At 25.7% G+C, this 12,349-nt stretch overlaps 2 protein-coding genes across 2 annotated transcripts; one reads left to right on the top strand and one right to left on the bottom strand.

The window, feature by feature from the left end:
• Nucleotides 1–2,785: 2,785 nt before the first annotated feature.
• On the bottom strand, nucleotides 2,786–6,521 carry nic96 (linker nucleoporin NIC96). The gene is made up of 6 exons (XM_025544513.1): nucleotides 6,477–6,521; nucleotides 5,928–6,412; nucleotides 5,202–5,850; nucleotides 4,172–5,153; nucleotides 3,375–4,120; nucleotides 2,786–3,311 (listed from the first exon to the last, which is right to left on the bottom strand). The coding sequence occupies exons 2-6, from the start codon at nucleotides 6,356–6,358 to the stop codon at nucleotides 2,985–2,987; spliced, it is 3,135 nt and encodes a 1,044-aa protein (XP_025394117.1). The 5' UTR covers nucleotides 6,359–6,412; nucleotides 6,477–6,521; the 3' UTR covers nucleotides 2,786–2,984.
• A 161-nt stretch (nucleotides 6,522–6,682) lies between these two features.
• On the top strand, nucleotides 6,683–7,363 carry BO70DRAFT_367140 (cytochrome c oxidase assembly protein COX16). Its single transcript, XM_025544512.1, has 2 exons — nucleotides 6,683–7,064; nucleotides 7,145–7,363. Exons 1-2 carry the CDS (start codon nucleotides 6,741–6,743, stop codon nucleotides 7,223–7,225), a joined length of 405 nt encoding a protein of 134 aa, XP_025394116.1. The 5' UTR covers nucleotides 6,683–6,740; the 3' UTR covers nucleotides 7,226–7,363.
• Nucleotides 7,364–12,349: the final 4,986 nt, after the last annotated feature.

Below are 12,349 nucleotides of genomic sequence, written 5' to 3'. Positions count from 1 at the left end.
TTATATTTATTCAAATAAAGTATTTTTTTTAATAAATTAATAAACAGACTTAAGCAGATCTGAGAAGTGTAATATAAATTAATAATAAGAATTAATAAATCTAATAAATTTATATATTTTTTTAATAATAAAGAATTTCTATTTTTATATAATATAAATCTTCTTTGAATATATACTTTTTTTTTATTTAGTTTGAATAATAAATTGTAAATACTCAATTTTCTTTTATTTAAATATATTTTTATTAATATTTAAGTATAGCCCTATTTCTTATATTTTAATTAAAGTTTATTAAAAATCTTAATATTATTACTAAATTTTTAATAAAATAATAAATATATTATTTAAATAAACTAAGCAGAACTTATTTAAATAATTATATAAAATATAATTAATGTATTTCTAAAAAATATTTAAAATATTTATTAAATTAAATAAAATAATAAATTATTTATATAATTTATATTATATACAGAAGACTATTATTTATTTTTAATTTTTTTAATATAAATCTTATAAAATACAGCAGAGATATTTAGCTTAATAAATTATTTAATATTTTTAATCTAATTTAATATCTTATAAATTCGAAAAAGAGAATAATAATTAATTTTAATAATTATATTTAAATTTTAATAATTAATACAGAATTAGAGCCTGCTGTCTAATTTTTAAATAAAAGAAAATAAATATTACAGCTGTAAAGCTGCTTATATAAATAAATCCTTTATCTAATAATTTAATAATTCTTTTTTAAAATATAATAAACTTTTTTTAATATATTATAAAATAATTTTTAAAATAATTATAAAGTCTTATTATTTTTTTATTTCTATTTAATAATATAATTAATTTTTAAGCTGTGAAATAGAAAAAGAAATTTAATGTTTTTTAATTTAAAAAGTCTAAGAAATTATTAATAATACAGAAGAAGATTATTCTTTAAATTTAAATTTAATTTTTTATATAAAGCTTTCTTAATATTCTAAAGTAATATAATAAATATTTTTATATTTATTCTTAAGATTCTTTTTTTAAATCTAGATTTAGAATATAATAGCTGATATCTTAATTAAAAAAGATTATATTATTATTATTTATTTTAATCTTAATTAGAATATTTAGAAATAGATATAATTCTGATTTAATTTAATTCTTCTATTATATCTTCTTAATTAAGATAAATCTAAGATAATATTATACTAAAGCGGATAGTTTATTATATATATATAAATATTAAACTTAAAATATATTCTAGAATTTAGTTATATAGAAATAATATAATTAATTATTTTTTTTTACTAATTTTAATTATTAAAAAGAATATAACAAAAATTAGATTTAAATCTTGCTTTTATATAAATTCTTAACTAATGATTCTATAAATTAAATATTTTGTATTTATTATTATTTAAATATTAATTACTTAATTTATAATAGTTTTCAGAAGTAAGAAGCTAAGATTTATATATATTTTTTAAAAGTTTTTAATTTAGACTAATTATTTTATTTAAATTTTTTTATTTATAATTTTATATAAAGACTATTTCTTTCTTTAATAATTCTTAGAATTATTTAAGATCTTCTTAAATTAATTCTCTTTCTAAATCGCAAGCACGGCTTATATAATTAATTAAATAAATCTTTTTTAATTATATTCTCTGATTAAATATTTTTATTTTTTATAATAAATATAAATATCTATTTTCTTTCTTTTCTAAAGTCTCTATATAATTATTTACTTTACTAAAGAAAAAGTTTATTTATATACTTTCTTATATTAAGCTGATTTTTAATAATTTACAGCTATAATAATATATAAGAGATTTTTATTTATATAAAAAGTAAATTCTTTATATAACAGAGCTGATATATAAATTAAAAAAATTCTAAAATTATTTATAAACAAAATAAATATATATAAAATAAAAAAAGATATTATTATAAGATTTTTATATAAATTTTTTAAATCTTAAAGACTTAATAATATCTGTACAAATATTTTATTTAGTATATTATAATTAAATAAATAATTAAATAAAATAAGAATTAATACTGTATAAGAAGAGATAAAAAATATAATTTAAATATTCTTATTTTTTTTATTAATTTCTGCTGTATCAACAGTTAATTATTAGATTAGCTTAATCTAATTATTCCCCTAACAAAATAAGATTAAAATAAAATTAATATAAATAAATAGAGATCTTAAACTAAATCTTAAAAAAAAAATAATATTATAAAATATATCTTAAAACTATTTAACTTAATTAATTTATTTTATTAAAGTAATATCTACTAAATTATATATCTATATATAATTATAAGATTTCTGAGAATTCTTTTTTAAATATTGGTTATTTCTTTTTATATATACAAGCTTGATTCTTCATAGCTTATAGGTTCTGCCCCTATCAATTATTTATAAATAGATAAAGTTATTAGCAGTAATAATCTTATTTAAATTAATTAATTTAAAAAAATATAATATTATTAAAAACGAACTTACTTATATTTAGAATAAAAAATTATAATTAAATTATATTAAAAAATATTAGATTAAGAATTAATTATATAATAATTAATAAATCTAAATATTTTAAAAATTAGAATACTTATTAAGCTTTATCTTTATATAAGAAAAACTATCTAGTTTTATTAAGATTTAAAAAATTAATAATTATTTAAAGAATTATATCTTTTATCTGATTATATTAATATATTAACTTTATTAAGATATTAAGATTACTTTACAGACAATCTCAGAGCAGTAAGCTGCGTAGGGGTTGGTTACTTCATGATTCCATACAACATATGTTGGAGAATTCTCCATATTGTTCCTGATTTTTTCTGACCGTCTATCTACACCTTTCTTAACCCATCGAAGCTCCGACTCCGGATAAGTCTTCAGAGAATATATCAGAATAGTAACTCAGTCAATTTCACAGAGTAAAAACCTCGTCATATTCAAAAGGGTTGTTCCTTTAATACGCCCCGATTTCTGCCCCGGCTCGCGCAAGCGTCTCGTATACCCGGGGTGGCAGCTTATATTTTACCATTCCCGAGAAAATCATCAAGTCTTTGGCCATGACAAGCAGCTCATCCGCAAGGCCTTGCCGAATTTCATTCTCATAGGCACCAGAGTTCAACCGTTCCCGTTCATGGCCAATGCATGTGATACTCCACATGATCGCATGGCCAACATTGTGAGAAATGATGGCCGGAAAAGACGAAAAGGCTTGAGCGGCGTTTCTAATGTACGGCACAGAGCCCCTAGCTCGTAATGGGAGGATGTTTAGATCATTGATGGCCTATATTATCTGTCAGTCTGCTGGCGAGTATCATGAAAACACAGGGGAAATGACAAAACTTACATCTAGGGCGGGAGTCCACTTAGCTGCCTCCACCTCCATCTTTGCCTCCATCATCCTAAGCAGCAACCCGCATGCGTCGCGATTAACTTGACGGATTTGCTGGTAATAAAGTGCATTTGCGTTGTATAGGCCTATCATGTTCTTCGCCAAAGCCACCGGATCATCCACAGCTGTCAAACTAAGACTGCTTCCGGGTTCCAAATGATTTTCATGCACTGGATCCTGAGTATGCTCAATCATATCAGCCCGAGGCCTCATAGGCTGTAGTTTCAAGGCAGGCCCGCCTAAATCTACAGCAACAGCGTCGGACAGTGCCCGGTTGATTATATCAATGACACGATCGTAATCTTCGGCCAGATGATACAGCAGGACTGCATCAGTGATTAAGCCTTTGTCGTCAGCGATGGCTGCTGCTTGCACGGTTATCGTTTTCAGAAACTCTTCTTGGTCGACTAATTTGATCAAGGTAATACGCTGCTCAATCAATCCTTTGATTCGGCTTCCATCGGATCGGATGTCACCCAGCAATTTAGCAAAGTCCCTGGTTTCAAGTATAAATTCGCGAAGTGCTTCATGGCACACCGAAGCCTGGGATTTGCCAAGAGATCCCGGTAGGTCAGCATTGAGACAAAGCAGGGAGAAATAGTCAACTGCTGCTTCAACATATGCTGTTCGAAATTCTCGCGTATACTGTGTAATCAGATAGCAGAAATTAATCTGAGGGTATTGCTTCACAGTGAAGGATACTGTAGCGGTAAGCCTTAGACCATGAGGACAATTGAAAAGTAATCACTTACATATCTCCTCGCCCGAGGTGTAAAAGTCAGACACACGTAAAAGACCATAATAGGCCAAGGCAATCGCAAAATGCACGGCGGTGATCGGAGCATAAGATCCAAGGTATGAGACAGCTTGCTCAAACATACCCCCAAGAATTTGCAGGAGAAAGAAGGTGCCATAGCCGCCAGGCCCTTCTTGGCCCTTCCCAAAAACTCTTTGACCGATTTCTGCTATGTCAATTTGTATATCTTCGAGTCCGAACACATCCCCCGCAACCTCCTCTGCGCGATCGTCTTCTCTAGCTAAACTGAATTGCAGCCACATCCAATCTTCGACGCTTTGGTTGACCCCATCTAATCGCCTGCGGCTGAGTTCACAACGACCAATAATCTTGTAACAGGCCATACGATAAGGATCAACTGTATTGTCAGGCGCATTGCGAGAGCGTTGTTGGTATTCACCGTTGATTCTCTGCTGTAGGTCCCTGGGTAATCGTTTGTTCTGGGCATATGTAGTCATATAGGTTACGAATTTGTGATCCAAAGACCGGAAACCTGGGTCCTGGCTCACATACTCCGCAGCCTCTGTGACAAATCCACATCGGAGAAGGTAAAATATGAGAATCCAGCAATAATCCTGGTCAACCATCTGTAACTCAGTACCATCAGGGGCAAGATCCTTCCTTACTGCTCTGAGGCGAATGTAAGCACGGATTTTATTGATCACGGTTGGTATGCCGCCAACTTGCGCTTCCCGAGGGTTTTTGGCGATCACACTTTCAACCTCATCGTAGAATAACTTCTCCAGGAATGATCTGGAGCCCTCAATGATCCGCTTCCTCAAGCTTACTGCTCTTCGGGAACTCGGCACTTCATCCAAATAATCTTGGGAAAATTGCCGTTCCTTCAGTGCAACTGGGTCTGACGCGTTAGTCATATTTGAGGTCTCCCCCACAATATTTATCAGAGCCCTGTAAGCATCATAAAGTTGTCGAGGTACCTAGCACGGTTAGTCGACAAGAAATAAGGCTCTATTGCTAGAACTTACATCACCACCGACATGACCTTCGACATCAGAGAACTCGTGGAGGACAGGGAAGGTCCGCGTGTGTAGTCTAGCAGAGTTAAATAGCCGGATTTTGTCTGCGTAATAGCCCATTTTTTCTCGTAAAAAGCGAAGATCGGAGTGACCGCCTACACTGTCGTTGCGGTCTATTTGATCCTCAAAAAGCTGGATGCTCGCCGTCCCTGTACCAGGTATCCCGATAACAGATTTTTCCAAAGCAGAGCGTCCAAACACGCTTCTCCGAGCCGTAGACAAAGGAGCATTAGCAGATGCTGAGCCAAACTGCTTGGTTCGTCCCATGGAATGTCCAAAGCCACCTCTTGCATCACCGACGCCATCATCCTTCTGTGCCAGCCCAAAGTGCTGAAAAATCTTTCGTCGTTGTTCTTCCCAATCCATGTCTACTTTTCCCTCCAAAAAAGAATCAAAGTCCCTGTGAGCCCTAGAAAGGCTCTCAGTAATCATGACCTGACGACCACGTTGCTGTATATTTTTCAGGAACTTCTGGTTGTCTGGGTCAAAAGGCTCTTGTTCTTTCAAACTTGTCGCCATCAATGCCTGTGGGTCTAAAGCTTTGAGATCCCGCAGGGCATGGCCTGGTGAGACACCTGAACCAGCGAGAAGATAGTGGCTGAGAAGGGTATTTGTATGGTCAGCCGAACTTCCTCTAAAAAAAGTATGCGCGTATATTGCAAAGATCATACTTACGCTTTGGTGTGTTGCGCATGTTGTTGAAGTTCCTTCGAGCCTCCAACACCAAGTTCTCTGGCCTTTCTGCGGATATCGTCCAGCCCCAATTGAAGGCTGGGTAGCTCCTCAAAGTTGCCAGCTTGGCCGATGGCAGAGATCGGTCTCTTTTTGCCGCGCTCCAATAGACTGTTGAAGAACGCAGGCTGGGTTATTTGACTGGATGGGAGTTCCATATGCCTCTGCGTCGGATCCTGGCCGAGAATCGAGCCTGGTATGAATTGCTGCTGCGTTTGTGACTGCTTGGCGGAGTCAGTACCGCCTGTAAGACTCGGCCTGGGTGTGTTTCCGAATAGATTGGTTGGACTATTTGTAGGAACTGCAGTTGCCGGTTGTGTTGCAGCCCCTAAGCCAGCACCGCCAAACAGGGTGCCGGAGTTTGCAGACGCCATTTGGTAGCTGACCGTTCTGTTTCTCTGGCTATCGTTCAACCCCCGCTGCAAATGCTTTTTGGAAAGCTATTGTCAGCATAGATATACAATGTATCTTTGGTGAAACGTTGATACATACTGGTTGGAAGAGCACCAATCAAGTTTGTGTATGGAGAGAGTTGCCTATTATCTTGTTTGTTTACTTCGGTGGAATTGAACGACTTCTGACGGCGTCCACCTCCAGATTCAGCAGGCATGTCGGACTTTTTGTTTTGCCGAGCTGTCCGGGGCGGAACTGCCGCCCCAAAGCGCTGAAGGGGAAGATCTTATATTCTTGCAACAACCCTAACTCACCAGTCTACACAGTGGTAGGTTTTCCAAGGCCCCCGAAGACTGTTATACAATGCCTGTATTTCAAGCCAAGACATTTCGACGTGCAACAACTGCGTCATCTACAATTGGGGAACGGATTGGTGCATCATACAGAGCCCGTCTACCAAGGCATCCATTCCTACTCTTCGGCTTCCCTTTCATCATCATCATCGTTGCCGGATCTTTTGCTTTAACACCTGCTGCTGCTCTGAGGTACGAGCGGCATGACCGCAAGGTCAAACAACTAAGCCAAGAAGAGGCGATCAGTCTGGGCCTCAAAGGGCCTGATGGCGAAGAAGGTATCAAACGTAATCCACGCAGGAGGATTCTTGGAGACGAACGAGAGGAGTACTATGTAAGTGTGCAATCTGCTCCGTGGTTATCTTTCTTCTGATTCAATCGACCATTAACGGCTGGCCTTTTCCTTTCGCGCAGAGGCTTATGGCCAAAGACCTTGATGACTGGGAGCAGACCAGGGTACAACGCTTCAAAGGCGAGCCTGATGGGAAGCTTTGAAAAAGAAGTAACTTTAACTTGCACTTTATAATTGGTATAATTTGTATCTGATGTTCCCAATTTGACCTTGTTCGCAGAAAATATCCAGTTATCTTTAATCTGATATTGGTCATGATATATCGCAGGCCGCATATCCGCATATCTTTAGGAAAATAACTACTATTCTGTTGCGCTATCTCTCCGTAGACTCGAGAACTAATCATTAAAATAAGCTAAATCAAGAAGATCCTTCTCCGTACTTTTCTGAGATTTACCCTATAAATCAGACTTGCTCTTTTTTATCCATCAATTAAACCACATAAAATTGAATTGTTTGCAAGCAACCATTTTTATTAATTGCCCAGGTTCTCTATGGTCTGCTGCGGCCAGTACAGAATACTGCACATAACAGATAATGAAGTGGCAAAGATCCAGTGTGGTGTGTACGGGTGTAGTAGATAGTACGGAGTATTGTGTGTGTAACTGACCCCTACGCGGCTTATCACTCTGAGATTGTCTGTAGAGCAATCCTAATATCTTAACAAAGTTAATATATTAATATTATCTTTTTTTAAAAATTATATATTTTATTAAGTTATATCTTTTAAAGCTATTATAATATTTATTAATTATTATATAATTAAGAAATAAATTCAGCAGGCTATCTATATATTAAAATATATCTATAAATTTAATATTATATAATTTATATAAGAATACAAGATATTACTATTAGTATTTAGACTTTATATTAAATAAAAAAAGAGTTTTTTATAATAATTAAAAATATTTTTATTAAAAATTAAATAAAGCTCAGGATCTTGCTTTATTATATTATATTTAATTATAAATAATATGCTTAAGAAGATATGTATAAGTATTAAGTTTATTTATTTTAACTTTTATAATTAATAAAAGATAATTTTCTAGATAATTTTCTAGATAATTTAAGAGATATTCTAAATAAAAAGGAAATACAATTAAGCTATAAATATTAATAAAGAACAGACTTATAATTCAGAGATATTTGAAGATTAGTTTGAATAATATAAAGAGATTATATTAAAGTATAGAATTATTTTAACTATAATATTTTATAATATTTTATTTGTTTAATCTATCTAGAAACTTATATTTCTTAAAAGCTGTAATAAAAAGACTTAAGTAGTAATCAGTATTCTAGAAAATTTATAAAAAACTTTTATAAAATTTTTTTAATATTATAATATAATCTTAGAAAGACTCAGTAAAGATCTTTTATAAAATCTTCTAATAAAATCTTAGAATATTATTAAAACTCACTATTAAGTATATAATCTTTTATTAAAATAAAATCTATTTATTTTTAAATTTTTATTTATAGTCTTAAACTGTATCTTATTTATTATTTCATTTTTAGTGTATTTATATTATATCTTATTTAAAATTTTATACTCAGTCTGTCTGTATTATATTTTATTTATTATTCTTTATTTAGATATTTTATTAATAATTATTGTCTGTCTAAATTATCTTTTTATTACTTTAGTCTATCTGTATTTGAATATTAAAAACTATTTATAAAAGTTTTTTTTAATACTTTTTTATTTATAAATAGCTTCTATAAAAGACTAATAAAATCTTTAAATAATATTTATAATTATTTTTTTATAGAAAAATACTCTTATAAGTCTATTTTATCTATTTTATAATATTTATAAAATAGTAATATATAAAATATATTATATATTTATAATTTTATAAATAACTTTAATCTATAGACTTATAAATCTATTTATTTAATAATAGAATAGAATTCTTTATTTTATAAATCTAGCTTTTTATTGATCTGTTTTTATAAAAAATATTTTATAAATAATTAAATTATTTTTTTTAATATAAAGTTTTTTATTTATTTTTTATAATTATAAAACTGTTTTTATTTTTTATAAATAGAAATTAGATTTTTCTTTATTTTAATATAAATTTTTAAAATATATTTAATTTATTCAGAGATTTTAATCTCTGCTTTTTTTTTTATAAAAATCTATTTTAATTACTTGCAAATATTTTATTATAATAATATAAAAGAATAATTTTTTTATAAAGATTTATAAGATATTATTATATATAAACTCTGTAATAAATAATAAATTTATTTAATTATTTTATTTAAAATTAATATAATTTTATAAATATTATTTAAAAATATTATTTAATTTTTTAATTTAGCTATTAGTCTGTAAATAATAAATTATACTTAATTTTTTTTTAAAAATATATAAATAAAGTTAAATCAGAAATTTTTTATAAAAATATTATTATAATCTATAATAATCTTCGCGGATATATTATATAAATAGAAAATCTTTTAAATAAAGATTTTTATAAGATTTCTTTATTAAGACTTTTTTATAAAAAAATAAAATAGACTATCTTACTATATTAATTTATTATTATTAAAATATTATTAAAAATCTTTTATAAGTTTTTTATAATACTAGTACTTGTAGATAGATTAATAATAAAATTTATTATTTTTTTTTTAAAATTTTATGAATATAAATAAAGATTTTAATAGTTCTTATTATTTTTATAAATTATTTTATTGTTTTAATATATTCTATAAACTTGATAATATTTATTTATAAAATTATTTAATTTTAATTATTAAAAATATTATAATTTTAATATTAATATTTTTTTATTTATAAAATAATCTATAATAAAATTATTATATAATTTTGCAAGTATTTAAAGCTTAAGAATATATTTATCTAAAATATCATAGTAGGCCGCTGGTGCAAGTTATCGGGAGGTTATGACTAGTTATAGCCAGTTATATAACAGTTCTTAATAATTACTAATTAAAATAAATAATAAGTATATCTATTCTATTATATATAATAATTATACTAGTATTTATATATGATTTTAAAACTATATTTAAGAAAATAATAAGAAATTAATTATTTAAAGCTTATTTTATAATTATTTATTATTATTAAAAACTTATTATTTTTTTATTTTTAATCTATCTATAAAGAATTATATTATTATTTCTTTTTTTTTATATTAAATAAGTTTTTTATAAATTATTTATTATTATTTTATTATTAATTTATCATTATTTTACTTTTTTTTTATATATATTATATTTTTTTTTCTTATTAAATTCTCTTCCTCTTTTTTTTTATATTATTCTTTTATTTTCTTTTCTTTCTTTTTCTTTTTTTTTAATTTTTTATTATTTCTCTTTTTTATATTTCTTTATAAATAAATTATTATAGAAAAAACTATTAGTATTAAAATAGTAAAAATATTTAAAATATGTTAAAAAAATAATTATCTATTAATTAAGATAAAGAAGAAAAAAAAAGAAAAAAAATAATTTTTATATAATTTAAAACAGTTTTTCTTTCGCAGGATCCTGTAGAACTGCAGTAAATAATATTAATAATAATATAAAAATAAAACTATTCAGAGAGTTTTAATAAATAATACTAATAATAATATAAGAAAAAAGCTATTTAGATAATTATTTTAAAAATATATTTTATATAAATAGTAAGACAGAATAGCAGAATAATAATCTCTAAATTAATAATAGAAAAAACTGATTTTTTTATTATAATTATTAGAGCTATATTACTACTATTATTGAATAATATAATTATAATAAAGAATCTTATAAAAAATATTTATAAAATCTTTTTAATAATATTAAATAATAATAATATTATTATTCTGCTTGAGCTTATTCTTTTATAAAAATTAAATATAGTTTTTATTACTGCAAAAAACTTCTACAGATAGTTTATTAATAATTATAAAATAAATTTATTAAAAAATATAAAAAATTAATAAATATTAGAGAAAATATAATCAGCAGAAATAAAGATTAATAATAATATAAAAACTTATTAAGAAAATATATAATATAATAAAAGAAAGATATAGATATATATCTATATAAATAAATATATCTTAGTATAAATAAATATATTCTAGTATAAATAAAATTATAGATTTTAATAATAATTATTTAAATTATATATTTTATAATTTAATATTATAGTACTAAATAAAGTATTATTTATTTAATTATATTAATTAAATATATATATTATAAAATTACTTAAATATTTTAAATTATACTAGTATTACTATATATATTCATAATAATATTATAATTAATTAAATATATTCAAAAATACAGTTATAATAATAAGATTTAATTTATTAAGAAATATAATATTTATTATTTTATATTTAATATATCTATTATCATAGATAAATATTATCTATATATTAAACTTATTAAGATATTATAAATATATTCAGTAATATAAGATATTATTTATAGTCTTTATTATTTTATAATACTATAAATTATTTAGATTTTTATTAATATTTATAAAATATACTTAAATATATTCTCTATTTTCTACTTCTTTCTAATTATTATTTAGAGTTTTATTAATATTTATAAAATATATTTAAATATATTCTTTATTTTCTGCTTTTTTTAATAATTATTTTTTCTTTATTTTAAAAAGTATTTTCTTTTTTTTAATAAACTGAAGAATCTTCTAATCTTACTTTTTTAAGATTTTTTTTATTATTAAGATAATAGTATTCTATAGAAATCTTTTATAGAATATTTTAGTTTAATATTACTATCTTTTAGAAATTTTCTTTTTTTTAATAAACTAAAGAATGTTTTAATCTTATATTTTTAAGATTTTTTTTATTATTAAAATAATAATATTCTATAAAAGTCTTTTATAGAATATTCTAGTTTAATATTAATAATTTCTGGATATTTCTTTTTAATAAATTAGAAAATTTCTTAATCTTATTTTCTTAAGATTTCTTCTGCTATTAAGATAATAATATTTTATAAAAATCTTTTATAAAGTATTCTAGTCTAATATTAATATCTTTTAGATTTTTTCTCTAAATTTATTATAATCTTTAAATTATAGACTTTTAATATTAAGACTTTATAGAATAATTATACAGTACTAATAAAAATATTATATTTAATAATATTATTTAAAGAGTTATAATCTATTTCTGCAAAGATAAATATTTTAAAAAGATATATATATAATTTTCTGCTTATATTATTAATAAAAATATATATTATATTAATTAATTTTA

This window comes from Aspergillus heteromorphus (assembly GCF_003184545.1).
Source record: "Aspergillus heteromorphus CBS 117.55 chromosome Unknown BO70scaffold_78, whole genome shotgun sequence".
NCBI classification, from domain to species: Eukaryota; Fungi; Ascomycota; class Eurotiomycetes; order Eurotiales; family Aspergillaceae; genus Aspergillus; species Aspergillus heteromorphus.
This window is presented reverse-complemented; position numbering and strand designations above follow the sequence as displayed.

Bases quoted from the DNA above. Each gene is read 5' to 3' on its own strand.
- nic96 (XM_025544513.1), bottom strand. From the start codon at position 6,358: ATGGCGTCTGCAAACTCCGGCACCCTGTTTGGCGGTGCTGGCTTAGGG. The intron at 5,851-5,927 runs GTAAGTATGATC...TACCCTTCTCAG, and splicing joins CATGCGCAACACACCAAAGC to CCACTATCTTCTCGCTGGTT. The intron at 3,312-3,374 runs GTAAGTTTTGTC...CAGATAATATAG, and splicing joins AGTGGACTCCCGCCCTAGAT to GCCATCAATGATCTAAACAT.
- BO70DRAFT_367140 (XM_025544512.1), top strand. From the start codon at position 6,741: ATGCCTGTATTTCAAGCCAAGACATTTCGACGTGCAACAACTGCGTCA. The intron at 7,065-7,144 runs GTAAGTGTGCAA...CCTTTCGCGCAG, and splicing joins ACGAACGAGAGGAGTACTAT to AGGCTTATGGCCAAAGACCT.